Source organism: Ziziphus jujuba, chromosome 4, assembly GCF_031755915.1.
Source record: "Ziziphus jujuba cultivar Dongzao chromosome 4, ASM3175591v1".
In the NCBI taxonomy this organism is placed as follows: domain Eukaryota; kingdom Viridiplantae; phylum Streptophyta; class Magnoliopsida; order Rosales; family Rhamnaceae; genus Ziziphus; species Ziziphus jujuba.
In genome coordinates this window covers 18,552,510-18,568,226 of record NC_083382.1, presented here as the reverse complement: position 1 = coordinate 18,568,226, position 15,717 = coordinate 18,552,510, and the positions used below count along the sequence as shown (strand labels likewise).

Sequence of the window (15,717 nt, the reverse complement as noted above, 5' to 3'; positions counted from 1 at the left end):
AGTTAAACCAAAAGGCATTACTAACCACACATATAATCCATACTTAGTTTTAAATGTGGTTTTCTATTCATCACCCTCTTTCATTCTAATTTGATGATACCCACTCCTAAGATCAATTTTAGTAAAAATGCATGCACCATGTAATTCATCTAACATATCATCTAACCTAGGAATTGGATGCCTATATTTAATGGTAATATTATTTATGGCCCTACAATTTACACACATATGCCATGAATCATCTTTCTTAGGTACTAACAAAACAGGGATAGCACATGGACTCATACTCTCACGAATGTAACCTTTGTCAAGCAACTTACTTACCTGCTTTTGTAGCTCCTTTGTCTCCTAAGGATTACTTCTATATGCAGGCCTATTTGGAATTGCAGCTCCCAGCACAAAATCAATTTGATGTTCTATCCTTGGATAGGTGGTAATCCTTTAGGAATTTCCTCCAGAAAGACATTGTCGAATTCCTGCAAAAGAGAAGAAATAGAATTTGGCAATTCAAATTCTTCGGGATTATCTTGATCATTCAAAAACATATCCTTAAAAATCATAACCAGCAATGGTTTCTCAGTCAATATTGCTTTATTAACATCACCAAAGCTAAGATAAAAATTTTTATTTTTCCTTTATTTCCTTTCTTTTCCTTTCTCTCTCTCGGTCACCATGCTTTTTCCTTCACTTCGAGTTTCTCACCATATCTCTTGGCCTTCTCAATTTTTTTCTCACTCTCATATTGGCTTGATTTTTCCACTCAATTTGGTTTCTAGAAACCTTACCTGGTTGGTCTTGCATGGCTTGGACTCCTTGGATTGGTGTTGTTTCTATGGGTTCCATGCTAGTTATTTCCTTAAGCTTTATGGCCTCCCTCGTTTGTTGAATTTGAAGTTGGTCTCTAAATACCTCTTTAGGAGTCAATGGTTCCAGTTTGACCTTTTTACCTTTAAGTCTAAAAAAATAGCATTCTCTCAACCATAATGTATAGTATTCTTATCGAATTGGCATGGTCTACCAAGTAAAATAAGACCCGCATGCATAGGCACAACATCACATAAAACAACATCCACGTATTTATCAATGCTGAATTTTACTTTGGCTCATTTAGTTACTTTCATCTTACCAATATCATTAAGCCATTGTAATCTATATGGTTAGGGATGTTTAATTTTTGCGAAGCCTAATTTATCAACCACTACATTACTAATCACATTAGCATAACTTCCAATATCAATTATCATGCTACAAATCTTATCTTGGATTACACATCGAGTGTGAAAGATATTCTCTCTTTGATGTTGCTCCTTATTTTTGTATATGGTCAAGACTCTCCTAGACACCAAACTTAATTCGACATTTGAAGCATTTAAAGTCTCGGCCTCATCTTCAAATTCTTCCTCTTCTTGCTCGGTTTCACCTCCATTTTCCTCACTTTTAGATTCTAGCTCACCATTACCCTTCAATATCATAATTCTCCTATTCGGGCATTGGCTAGCGATGTGTTCTCTTCCCTGGCACTTAAAACACACAATATCATGAGTATTAGAAGGTTTAAGATCAGTTTCACCTTCATTCTTTGGTGCTTAGACAGATTCAGCTTTGAACTCCCTTTTTGGCTGATTGGTGCTCTCTTATCCAAGTTTCGGCTTTTGTCTCACTTCAAAGGTGGGATTGCTTCTCCAAGAACTTGGATTTGACCTCCCTTTCTGTTTAAAACTCATCCAAACCATGAGCTTGTACCCCTTCTCTTGAATTGATTCTCAAGTTTGATAGCCACATGCAACATCTCTTCCAATTCCACATATTGTTGCAATTCCAATTGGTTAGCTATCTCACGATTCAAACCACCTAGAAACCATCCCATGGTTGCTTCTCTTTCTTCATTCATGCTCAATCTCATCATGAGCATCTCCATCTCCTTGTAATAATCCTCCACGGACCTACTACCTTGTGATAATGATTGGAGTCTTTGATAGGTAATGAGTCGGTACAAATCGCTTCCTCATTGCTCCTTTCATTTGTCGCCAAGTAGTAATCAATTCATCACCTACTCTCTTTCGGGTGTTTTGCTCATTTGTCCACCATTGGAGTGCATATAGTCCGAATTCCATTGTTGCCAATTTAACTTTCTTAGCCTCTGAATAGTTGTAACAATCAAAGATCATCTCCATACGCTCCTCCCATTCTAAGTAAGCCTTCAGGTAACTTTTTCCCATGCAAGGTGGTATGTTGACCTTAATATTCCCAAGATCATCATCCTCATTCCTTGCTGGTTTCCCACGGATTAGCCTTCCTAGAGGTTCCAAAATTTCATCAAACCCCTCATCCAAATCATCTCCAAAATTGTCTTCCTCGAATTCTTCTCTAAGTCGCCCTCGGCCTCCATGAGCATCAAACCTTGTATTCATCCCTCCTTGTGATGTTTCTTACCTATCCATCCTTGTATCTATGTGATCAAATTGAGCATTCATCCATTGTAATTGCTACAAGACCGCCCTCCTGTCCATGTGCTCATCTCCACTTCCCGTAGCTTGGGAATCACCTTTGAATCTTACGGATTCTTATTCATTAATTCTTAATGATACATCTCCTCTTCTCACCCTTGAATTTGACATGTTAGTATAAATAACACAAAAATAAAATAAAACCTCACAAAATCACTCCGCTATGTGTTTCACTCAAACAAGGTCTCAACACTCGTGTTTGCACACTAGCAAAAACAAGGTGAATCAACAAGCAATGTTTTTCTAATGAAATAAAAGCTGTACAGAGTATGAATGAACCAATAATTCAAGGATAAAATATAGAGAAAGAAATTCAAACATGAACAAGAATCAAATTGAACAAAAATATAGGATAGTTGTTTGTTGTTGTTCTTTGTAATTCAAGTTTTTGTATCAAATCCTTTAACTAATTTTAATCCAATGGTTTTAGCATCCAAAATTCAAATATCCAGCAGCAAAATAAATCTCCAGCAAGTCCAAATATTGAATAACTAGTCAACAACTCAAGAGTTCAAAGAATTTCCAGCAAACAAATTTCAACACCAAATTCAACCTAAACCGGACACCTTTTTTTTTTATATTCGGCCTTTTTTTCCTTTTTTTTTTTTTTTTTTTTTTTTACTCATAGAATATCAACTGGACTGCAGTAGTACAATCTAACACTCAACTTGCAATTCCAAAAACAAAAAATTCACCAAACCCGTGGCCTCCAACAATAGCAATACAAATTTGCAAATTTTTTATTTTTTGTAAATTTATATAAGTTGCTGCAATTCCTTTTTTTTTTTCTTTTTTCTTATATATGAATGCAAATATTTAAGATTAAAACAGCAAATAAAAATCAACAATAAACTAAATTACTAAGAACAAAGATGAAAGACAACCAACAAATTAGGACTATGAATGAATTTTTTTTTTTTATAAAATATGCAGAACATGTAAGATGATAGATGCTAAAATTACAGATTAATATAAAACAAAATAAAGCAAATAAGATAGATAAAACCTAAACAAAATTTGGCTCTGATGCCAAATGATACAAAATCTAGGTCGACTCTCGCCTAAACCCGTATTATATTAGCCTGGATCTCAATTAAGTTTAAGTTCTTATGGGAAAACCCTAACCCCTAACCAACCTATGATTAGAAACCTTGTTATAATGAAGATGCCATAATAGGTGATGGATATCCTATTGATAAATCAAAACTAAAACACTCACTTTCTAATGGTGTTTTAGGTGTTCAAAGAGCACACAGAGAACTTTATCTCACAATTAATTTTCTGGATATTATTAAAGGTATTTTCTTCCTAAAAAATAAGCCCTTAAATAGGCTAGAGTCACAAAACAATAAAACCTAAAAAACATAAGAAAAAACCCGCCAAAATGATTAGGAAACCTAATGTGGCTTAATTTTCTCTCTCATTTCCTAATCTAATTTTGATTAATTAATTCCTTTATTTTGAATTAGGAATTAATTAATTTACAATGAAAATAATAAAATAATAACTTTTCTAAGTTGATTTGTCCAGCAAATAAATAAATAGAAACCAAATAATAGACTAATTTCCTAAAACAAAAAGTCAAAGTCAAATTAGGAAACTATTTGACTATCTTTTTAATTAAGCTGTCTTTGACCAATCTTTGACCAACTTAAGCTCCAAATCAGCTTCCATATGCCTTGTAGGATGCCAAATAGAATGATCATTGAGTCCCACACGTTACCCTTGCTTGGAACAAAGAGAAAATGCCAAATTAGCAAAATACAATAAAGCCAGCAACAAAGTATAGTAAAACCGGCCAAACTCCCTCCTATGCGCACACCAAGTGTTGGAACCATTTCTCACTGCTTGGAGTCCATATTTGTACTAAAACAACTACCCGGGTCTGTATCGGCCTCCACCACTTGGATGCTTAAAACGGATCTTGTATCTTTGGATATTGATAAGCCCTTTTAAGAATTAATTACTCCCTGTATGAAGGCAGCCAGGTTATCCTTAAATCTCTTAACTTAAGCCCTAGTGATCTGAAAGAATTTGAAAGAATTAGGGCAAGGTTAATCTAAAGAGAACAAGGTTTTAAATGTTTGGAAATTGATTTGGAGTTTAGATGTTCTCGGCTTGCTTTGGTTAAGCTGGTGGAAAAATTTTCCAGTTTTGACCGGTTTGTGTTTCTCTTGGTTTCAAAGTGGAAACAAAGGTATTTTCTCCAAAATTAAATACAATATTCATTTAGATGTAATACACACTTATAGCATACAAAATAGGTGTGAAAGCACACCATGGCTGGTTCTAAACACCAATACAAAACAAGTCCTTCATGGAGAAGCAAAACACATGTAAAGTAACTTTGCCACATGCTTCATGGTTTGTTGACAAGTGCTGCTGTCTCATTAGTTGCTTCATGTTGAAGTAGTCCTCATGCATGATGACACATGTCCTTCCATGCATTGGATGAGAGAGAGGCCGAATGGTTTGACTCCATGTCACCATCTTAGTCACCAAGGTGCTTTCCATGTCATCAAGGTGCTTCATTTCCCTAAACTTCCTAACATTCTAATTTGGCTAATATATATTAAATAACACATTTTGTGTCTTTGTGCACCAACTTAACAAACCTAGAATACAGCTCAAAATGATTTAATCAACTACCTAAATGAAATACAAAACAAACTAAGGAAGTTGCTTCTCGGCCAAGGCATTAGGCTTGGTCTCAGGTTTAGCTTGTTTATGGCTAACAATTTGCCATGATTCTCTAACATGATCGGTCCGGTCTTCATCCGTATCAGGTCAACACCCTAGCATGTTGTTCGTTGTGCGGTTACGGGCGAATTCTCATCATTCTCATCATATTGTAGCCGTTAGGTAAGTCTTATAGCATTCGGGCAAGCTATTGTGGCCCTTAGACAGGTTACCCAAACTCTTGAGAGGCATCATTATTATTGTTGTTGTTATTATCATTGTTATTATTGCTGTTTTATAATCTTCTACTTGTATTTACGGGTTTGAAATATTCTCAAGATGTTATGATAACATGTAATTGTAATGAGTAAATGGTGTGGGCAGATAGGATTCATAAAAGTATTTATGTTTTATTGAATTATTTCTTTCATCTATATCCTTGTGCTATTATTATTGAAGTCATGTAAATTTATGGATCTTGTGAAGAAGTTTCGGAGCATGTCTAAGCCTTGGGAGAGATGCTGCTGCATTTTCTATAGGGAGGTCCATTAGGGTTAACCCAATTAGGGCTCGTATGGGGTTTTGGTTAGAAATGTTAGGTGGGTCCTGACATTGCATATTATTGAACATGAGGTAAGTAAGATATGATTCAATTAAAATTTATTTTAATCTATATATTTATGTATAACTCAAATTTAATATGTTTGTTTTTAATTTGTTTATTTTAGGATCTTATATAAAAATGTGATTTGAGAATACAAAGATTTTAAGAATGCTTTTATGGATCCAAGAATTGTGGCAATGGATGTCAAAGATATTACTATGGAAAGTCAAGCTTCACAAATTTCAAAATACGGAGAGAGGTGCTAGATAATAAATTGATATGGTTTGTTCCATATTGCTAAAACTATGTCGTTTAAATTAATTTAATTAGTAAATAAGTTTATTAGTTTTATATTATACTAATTAATGACTCATAATTAATTTAAGTAGTTAATCAGTTAATTGGTTTTATAAAATTTTAATTAATGGTTCGTAGTTAAATTAATTTAAATATTGATATTTTCTATTAATGCTCATTGGGTGCTGGGTGCTGGGTGTTGTGGATCCATACGAGGGAATGCTTGATTTTTTCGTGCTCATGCGGATTTTAAGAATGTTATAAATAGGTAAGTTTTCTTTTATTTCAGATTTTTTAGGTATTTAATAAGCATTTCTAATAATTTTGATTTTAAGTGGTAAAGAGCTTTTATGATATGGAATGCACCAAAGACAAGTAGATTCAAAAGAGTTAAATTACAGGTAGATTCAAAGACTTAGGGAGGTGTATTCAATCTGGAGTTTGAAGGATTTTAAAAGTGTTTAAAAGTTTAGAGGTATTTGATTTAGATTTTAAAGGAATCTATACAAACCCAATGATATTCAATTCAGATTTTAATGGATTTTATAAAAGTCCATTAAAATCCAGATGTATTCAATTAGGACCTTGTAAAATTCTTTTAAAATTTAATGGTATTCAAAAAACTTATTGATTTTAAAATATTTTAAAAAATGATAGATTTTAATGTATTTAAAAGGATTTTAACAGTAAAATTGTAAAGAAAATTGTTAATATGAAATCTAACTTTAATCCCAAAGATTTCGTTGGATTCTTATAAACTCTTTATGAAATCTATAGAATTCCATTACAATCCATCAAATATTTTAAAATCTATAATTCATTTTAAATCCATTAAACTCTAGATTAAATACATCCCCTTAAATTACATTGTATACAAACAGAGGTTAATCAATTATGTAACAAAATTACATTTTATTATTGCTTTTAAGTTATTTACGTATTAATAATTTGTAAACTATATAATTATAATCTCGTTCTCAATTGGAAACAAGTGAATGTAGATATTACGTATGAGGGAGGTACTCAATTTTGAAGATGTTGCGAAGCCACAACATCACATATCTAATATTGTAATTTTTCTTTTAATTATTCATTGTTATTTCAATACCAATAATTTAGTTCTTTATTTTAAATGTTTATTCAATTAACATTGTTTTTCATAAAGTTTGATCAATTTAAGCGGGTGCAAAACTATATGGACGAGTTTAGAGAAGAGTGGGCAAATTATTTGGTTTTCTACACCTCTAAAACTATTGGAGGAATATAATTAAGTATGTTATTAATAATTTTCCATTTTCAGTTTTAGATGTAAAATCTATTGTTAAACGTTTTTAATTAGCTGGATGTTATAATTATTTTGAATATATTGTGTTGCTATTAATTTGATAGAATTACTTGTTCTCTTATTTTAGTATTAATTATAATTTATTAATTATTTATTCAAATCTTTTTCATTGAAGAAAAACATAAATAAATAATATTAAAAAGTAAAAGGTAGAAACTACTCCGGGCTGCATGATCTATTGCATATAAAAAAGCACGACGGACTTTGTGACCATTGTGTATAACACAATTACAAAAGGGCGCGTGTCCCCATCGTTTATAACACGTATTAACCCGTCGTGTTCAATAGTACTCGTATTGTCCAAGTGGATGGCATGTCGGACATCAGATATGACTGTTCAGAACAAGCCAATACGATGGGGCCGCGTGTACTATCCTTGTCATTCCTGGTTTATATACAATTGTTCTAACTTGGTTTTTTGCTGAAAATACAATTGTTCTAACTTGTGTCCATCATATTTGATCATCTCATACGATGGGCATTATTTTTATTTACAACATAAAATTTTTAACCGGATTTGCTCGGTCATATTAAGGGTCGTATACAAAGCAAAAGGCTCATCGTACAAGGATGTATTCTTTGGTGGTGCTGGATAAGAATTTATATATTTATATATATATATATATTTTTTTTCGTAAAATCCCGGATAAGAGTTTAAATGTATGTATGTATATATGCATATATCTTATATTAACTATCTTTGTATATAATGAACGAAAAGGACGCTTTGAGTAGACGTGCATTAAACATGATCCGTTGGGTATGGTAACAATCATGTGCAATTTTCATCATTATTTCGTTCCCATCCCTCCGGTTCTGCAGGTCAACTCAACTCTATTTGTCTATCATACAGTTTTCAATTATTTATGGCCAACTCATACATCGTCAACCTACAGCTTCGATTAACCAACCCAAAAAAAAAAAAAAAAAAAAAAGGTTTCGTCAATATTAATTTGTATAGCGCGTCTTCTGCAATCGACCATATTATAATCCAATGTTGCTTATAATTAATGGTGTTCTATACTTTAATTAATGTGAAATTGTGAATTAAGGTAATAATGCATAAAGTCAATGTTAATTTATATAATAATATATCCAAAACTCTTTATAGCTGGGTATGGATGCCCATGCACATGCAAGCAATGTAGTATTAATTTCTTTACTTCCACATAACACTTGGCTAGTTTCTATTGGCTTCGCTGAATAACATGGAAGCACCCAAAGTTTAATAAGTTCACTTCTTGGATCCCTTTATGTCACCTGCTAGAAGACCGTTTGAAGCAAAGTCGGTGCATAAAATTCATGAACTGTATATATAAATGTTAGACAAAGCAATAAATAAGTTATAAAATTAATATAAAAAAATAGAAATGATAATGAGAGAGGAGAGATAAGGGGAACTCATGGTGTATATATAGAGAGAGAAAGAGATTGTAGATATCCATAATCAAAACGATTTCTACTGCAAACTTCAAAAAACGGTGGAAAATTCATATCCATTCTTCCAACTTTCTTTTTTAGCAAGCACATTATGTCGACGGTAAGCCTCTCCTTTCTCTTTGTATTTCTGTTTTACGCTTTCCTCTCTACAATATATGACATCTCGGCAATGAAAAGGAGATCATCATCAAGAAATTTGGTATTTAATTTACTTTTTCTTTGGCTGAAATTCGCAATTGTTTTATAATTTGTTCTTTGTTCGATTTTGCAAGTAAAAGTATAGCAAATCCATTTTGTCTAAATTGATTAATTTATTTGATGAATTAACATTGTGCATGTCAATTTTCAGATTGTAGAGATGCGAGTACACATGGACTGCAATGGATGTCAAGAAAAAGTAAAAAATGCACTTCAAAAACTGAAAGGTATGAGAAAATATATAGATATGTACATATAGATTTCTCTATATTATAGATATTTACACATTTTTAACTTGCAAATGCACTTTAAAACGACAACGGTCTTTAGAAAAGTAATCTTAATAGATACCTCTATAAATTAAAACTTGCGGATATCTACATCTTAACAATATTATAGGTATATGTATATATATTACAATGAAAATGTCGTCCACCTAAAATTGTAAAAATTTGCTGTAATTAAATTGAACACACCTCTTACATAGAGAGAGAGAGAGAGAGAGAGATTGTGTTAATAGAAACTAATTGGTGGGGATTCTTTCATTGTTGTGTGCACCATTAATATAATACTGCTTCGTTCAAAAACATGCATTATAACAAATAAATAAATAAACTGAACTAAGTGAAGAAAGGGAAAAAAAAAAAAAAAAAAAAAAAGATGGTTTTTTTTTCTTTCTATGAAAAACTGAGACTCTATCATTATCCAAATTGGAATAAAGACAAGAAACTGGGAGACGGAAGATCTCTTTTTGAAATTGTTCAACTTAATCATAAATCTTACAATTGGAATAGCATGTTTTACATTATGTATGCTTGTCACTTGTGAGGCAATGATTTAAATACTTTAGGGTCTGCAATTCGCAGGTGTGGATGGCATTGACATAGACATGAACTTGCAAAAGGTGATCGTCACTGGGTGGGCCGAACAAAAGAAGGTTCTGAAGACGGTACGAAAAACTGGACGGAGGGCCGAACTCTGGCAATTACCACATAATCCTGCTGAGTTCGAGAACTACTATCAACAACACCATTGTAATGGTCCGATCATGAACCAGCACGCACCCCAACCTTCTTCATCTTACAACTATTATAAACATGGTTATGATATCCTTGATCGTTCTTATTATCATAATCCAGCTGGAAATTCCAACATCTTTGGGTATCAAACGGGTGCAGCATTTAGTGATGAAAACCCTAATGCTTGTTCTGTAATGTGATGCTAAATATATCTATATATATATATATATATATATACATATATATCATATATATAGCTCTTATAACATAAGGTTCTCAATTTGATAATTGTAATTTGCTTGTTTTTCTTTTCTCATTGTTGTTCGTATCCTACTTGAATCAGTTTTGTCTTAATTAAAAAATAGAAATTGAAAAAAAAAAAAAAAAAGAATCTTAATGATTCAAAAGGCTTCTATGGCTTCACCAAGAAGTGTTAATTGATATTTATATATATATATATATATATGTATATGATTTTGGGACTAGCTAGTAACTGTTAAGTGAAGCAACATAAAATTTTCTTTTAGACTATATTTTATTTTAATATAGACATTAAGAATATATATATATATATGTGTGTGTGTGTGCATAAATATATAGATTTGATATAGTGAGTGACTTATGGAGAGGAACTGTGAGAAGCAGCTGACCATGGCCCCCAGATCATACAAATAATGCATATTTGATAGCTATGAATGTTGTCTCACACAATCCATCTCCATAAGTTCAATGCTGTCTCACATAATCCATCTCCATAAGTTCACCACTATATTAAAACTGCATAAATATATATACACACACATTATACCCTATTGTTACGATTATTAAATTTAATTAATTTGGGGGCTCCCTTAATTCTTTTCCTATAGCCACACTCAAAATATGCCTTAACATTCTAGGCATTGCATTTGTGAGATGTGAAAGCGAAAAAGGCTAATTGTACTTTAATATCCTTGATTTGTATAGTTTTATGATTTAGTATAATATTCCAACTCGAAAAAATGCTCTGAATTTGAATTTTTTGACTAAGGTTGACGAAGTGGATCACATAGTTGACTTTTTGCTATGAGATAATTTTTTCTTTGACCAAGGCACTATGGTAAAGTACGTATCGACCATAGTTCATAGATTAGAACCATGCCAAAATCAAAGCTGAAATTATAAAGTAATGACCATAAAAGGGTATGACCCAAATTGATTGATTGTGCTCGAAGTTGACTTTTTATTTGTACATATTTTAGGTTTGACTTATGTATCCATTGTATAGTAATTTTTGATACGAGTCCATGGATTAGCAATACGTTTAATTTGGATCAACGGTTGCAAAATTATGAATTTGTAAAGTTATAATTATTTTTCTACGACTGACTTTACTAGTTATTTTTGAAGACGTGCAAAATGGAGATCTAAAAATACCAGCAGACACGTGACACATGTCAGTACCTAGGTGATCCACGTGGTGAACGATGACGTAGTGGCATGCTTTTATTGGTCCACTTGAACCTGTTACAAGGACCAGCCCTCTTTCTCTAGCCATATCTCTTAACGCCAACTAGCAGTTGCCGCATGTGCCACCCCACCAAACTGCCCATTTGGCATTACACTAGCCACCCAAATTTCTCAACAAGTCATCTAGTGACATGCCGAGATTGAAGCAATTATTGGCAGTGGTGGCCACTAGTTTTACCGAGCAATTTCTCCCTCTTTGGCCACTGTTTTACTACATCACTGCCAACATCATGTTTCCCACTCGCAAATCTACCCTCCCCTAAATAACCAGTGGATAGCTGACACGCTTGCACCGGGGACTTTTCTCTGGCGACGGGGATGGCACGCCTGTTTTCTCAACTTTGGCAAGTTCCTATCTAACCCACCATCCTTTTTCCACCAATTTTAACCTTTCCAAACCCAAATCCAAGGTTCGTTTAGCTCAATTTGAGCTAGATTGTGATATCCAAAGACATGAAGTTGATCAAGCCTTCCATGAGATCTCAGTCATCGATGGTGAGTTTGGTTCATTTGAGCTAATTATTCTCAATCTTTGTCTCATAATCTTTCATATATATTGTTTACCAATTGTGTGTGAGTATTTAAAAAATCTATAATTTTTTAGCTAAATTTAGACATTACTGTGAAATTTGTTTAGGTACCCAGATAAACCTGAAACCAACATTGTAGTATGGCAAAGGTGCATATCATCATTATTGTAAGTAGTTTACTCTCATAAAATATTTTTAGGGCTCTTTTAGATATTTATCATTTATTTTATTGAATTTATGACCTCCATGCTGCAAAGAAAAAGGTTATGCCTATATATGTGAATGTTTATATGCACACACACATATATATAATATATTGTGTGTATATTTGTTAAAGGACTTAGGGTATATATATATAAGTATCAAAAAGTTGTAAGTGTATAAAGATTTTTACCCAAGGTCAAATTGGAATGTTTTATAAGTTAAGATCCATATATAGAAATTGGTTTAGTAAATGGTATAACAATCCCAAATTATGCTTGATTGTTGTAAAATACTTATTATTATCAATTTTGGATTTAATAGGCTATTTACATTGTTAGAATATATATATATATATATATATATATAAATGTATTGTATGTACATAGTTTTAATTAAGTGCTTATCTATATTTGTTTATTGTAAAAATCGATTTTATTCAAATTTAACACGGAGCGTATATATGGTTAGATTATGTACAAATATTTGCATACATATGTGTATATATATAATTATGATTCTGGAAGATTATTCATTTGTGTTTAATTGTATTTATCTTAAATTTTATTTTATTATATGATATTTAATTAAGTATTTATTTATTCAGTTATAATTAATTAATTAATTAATTAATTTAGATATACTCATTTATTTATTTATGTTGATTTGAAAGAATTGAGAGTTATAAAAATATTTGATAATATGTTGATTTTCAACATAGTATACTTTTTTATTTTATGAAATATATAAGATTATTCGTTATGCTTAAATCGTTATTATTATTATTACTTTTAATTGTTTATTATTTCTTTATTTATTTACTTATTTATCTATTTAGTATTTATTTATTTGAAACATTTATTTACGATTTTAAAAAGTAATTACAAAAAGTCGATGCTTTCGTATCTGTAGTTGGTCTATAGATGCACCATATAATATCGGTATTCTTGATATACACGTGATCAATTTCAGTGAACAGGTTATATGTAATCATCTTTTATGCACTGTAATGAACAAGGGTGCGTAGGTATTTTGCAATGACAGCATTAGTCACCCTCCCTACAATCCAAAGAAGGTAGGTTGTGTTTAGCCATCCTATAGGCGCTAAGGTGAGTGAGAGTAGACAGATATTTTTACTATGACAGTATTAGTCATCTTCCCTTTAGCCATAAGATAGCAGGTTATTTAGTACTAGCACCTTTAGGATGCTAAAAGGGTTGCATACAACTTCTTGATACGAACCTAGAGCGACCTGCCTCTAAAGCGGTAACAAAGATTGAATTAGGACCGTCTAATTACAAGTTATCAATGGAAGACCTCCACCCGTTACCTATATTTGAGGTAAGAACCTTGGTATAGTAAAGACGCCACAATAGGGTGCGGAATAACCTATTGATAAGTCGAATTTGAACTCCACAAACAAAGCTTGAAAAAGTTCAATATAGTTCTTAGAGAACCAAGAGAATCACTCTCACTTTGTATCAAAATTGTAATCTCCCCTGTATTCATGACTTATGTGCCTTTAAATAGGCAAAATAAATTACAAAGTTTTCCTAAATTTGCTAAAAGTAAAGGTGGAATAATAATGGATGAAAATTAGGTTTAGGAAACCTAATTTTGATAGGCTTAGGAAACCTAATGTGATTAGGTTTAGGAAACTTGATTTGGTTAGGTATAGGAAACCTAATGTGGTTAGGTTTAGGAAACCTAATTTAGCTCATAGTTTCCTAATTTGAATGGCCTTTAATTCTTTGACCAATTCAACTCTAATAAAATTAGGAAAGTAATTTAAAAACCTAATAAAAACTAAATTAGAAAAGTAAATAGGCAACATGCCAAAATCCAATCAAAACATAAATAAAAATTAATATTTTCCTAATTATAAAATATGGCCAAGCTTAGTTGGATGCCATGTCACCATATGATGCCACATCACCATGTTGTAGAAGTCCATGTGTTAAACTCTCTTTCACGTTGGCATCCACCATCCCAATCATATGGACCAATTTTAGTTCATCTTCACTAATGAACTTGCTTCCTTGGGTTGTAACACCTCCTGGATTAAACCATTTAGGGCCTCTTTCAATCTCTTTGCTCGTACTTGGGTTATGGATCCTGTAGACATTTGAAGTGGATCTGGGCTCCATCTTGAAGGGCTCTTGGTCATGTCCTCATCACTTCTCTTCTCCCTCCTTTTGTCTAGTGGGGTTTAAGATGCCAAGCGTCACTTGGTAGTATTAGTATATCATATAGTGCATCGAATGTCTTTTTGATATATATATATATATATATTTTGTTATGCATCAAGTGTACCACACCATACTGAGGCAACGATCCCGTTTAGCTCATGAATAGTTTAGTGTCGTATTTCTACTGCCTACGAGATTAGCGGGTTGGATGACCTTTATAAGCAACAACTTCTGGTCATAATAATAGTAAAATACCTACAAACAACTGATATGTGGGACCACACATTAGTACATTATATAGTACATGGGGTGTATTTCCGCTACAAGTATGCAGTTTACGAAATGTATTTATCACAACCCTCAGCCCTTAACTTATACTTATATAAGTTAAGATCCGTTTTTCAATATAATGGAACGGCTTTTTTTCTTAAGAATGAAATAAAGAATTATTTTGGTGGAACAGAGAAACTATTTCATTCCAAATTAAGACATAATTCTCTTCGAAATTCGAGAATGAATCAATGGAAAAATTGGTTAAAAGGTTTGTTTTATTTTATCTTATTACGATTATTATTATTGTTGTTGTTAATTGCACGACTGATGTATTTGTCTGAATCGATGACTGTGTAGATTTGGCGGTACATGTGTAATATTGTATAGTAGTGAGAAAGTTCGTATAGCATTGGTAATAGAAATTCAGGTTAGCCTTTGAGTAGGTATCATAGCCTTTGGACAGGTATCAAAACCTTTGAGCAACTGTATTAGCCTTCAGATTGGTATAGCAGCCTTTGGCCAGTTGTATTAGCCTTCAGACATGTGTATTAGCCTCCTGGCACGTATTGCATTGTCCGAGCAGGTATTTCAGCTTTCAGACAAGCATGTATCCTACAACCAGTTTACTTAAGTCCTTTGAAAAACTGTCATGTTGGTTTAAGGGAGTGATAATATTATTGGAATTATTGCCATGATCTTAGATATTCAATTTAAAGTATTATTTCTGTATGTATGTGTTAATGTAATTTATTTTATTTAAAAGTATCTTACAATTTATTGGTTCTTAACACTATAAACTCGTATTTGTATATTCTCTAGGAGTTTAAATGCAGGTTAAATGAATTATAATCTGGGACCCAAGTTCTCTTTACCTATTGTTGTTGTTATTATCATTATTAGTGCCAATTTTGGCATGGTTGTGTTCC

At 32.3% G+C, this 15,717-nt stretch overlaps 1 protein-coding gene across 2 annotated transcripts; it reads left to right on the top strand.

Moving 5' to 3' along the window:
- Positions 1-8,861: 8,861 nt before the first annotated feature.
- On the top strand, positions 8,862-10,383 carry LOC107417166 (heavy metal-associated isoprenylated plant protein 28). Of its 2 annotated transcripts, none has more exons than XM_016025751.4 (3): positions 8,862-8,972; positions 9,222-9,297; positions 9,937-10,383. In XM_016025751.4, exons 1-3 carry the CDS (start codon positions 8,964-8,966, stop codon positions 10,287-10,289), a joined length of 438 nt encoding a protein of 145 aa, XP_015881237.1. In that variant the 5' UTR covers positions 8,862-8,963; the 3' UTR covers positions 10,290-10,383. The 2 variants fall into 2 exon arrangements, with proteins under 2 accessions (XP_015881237.1, XP_048328739.1); XM_048472782.2 differs by lacking the exon at positions 8,862-8,972 and adding an exon at positions 8,974-9,071.
- The last annotated feature ends 5,334 nt before the right edge of the window (positions 10,384-15,717 follow it).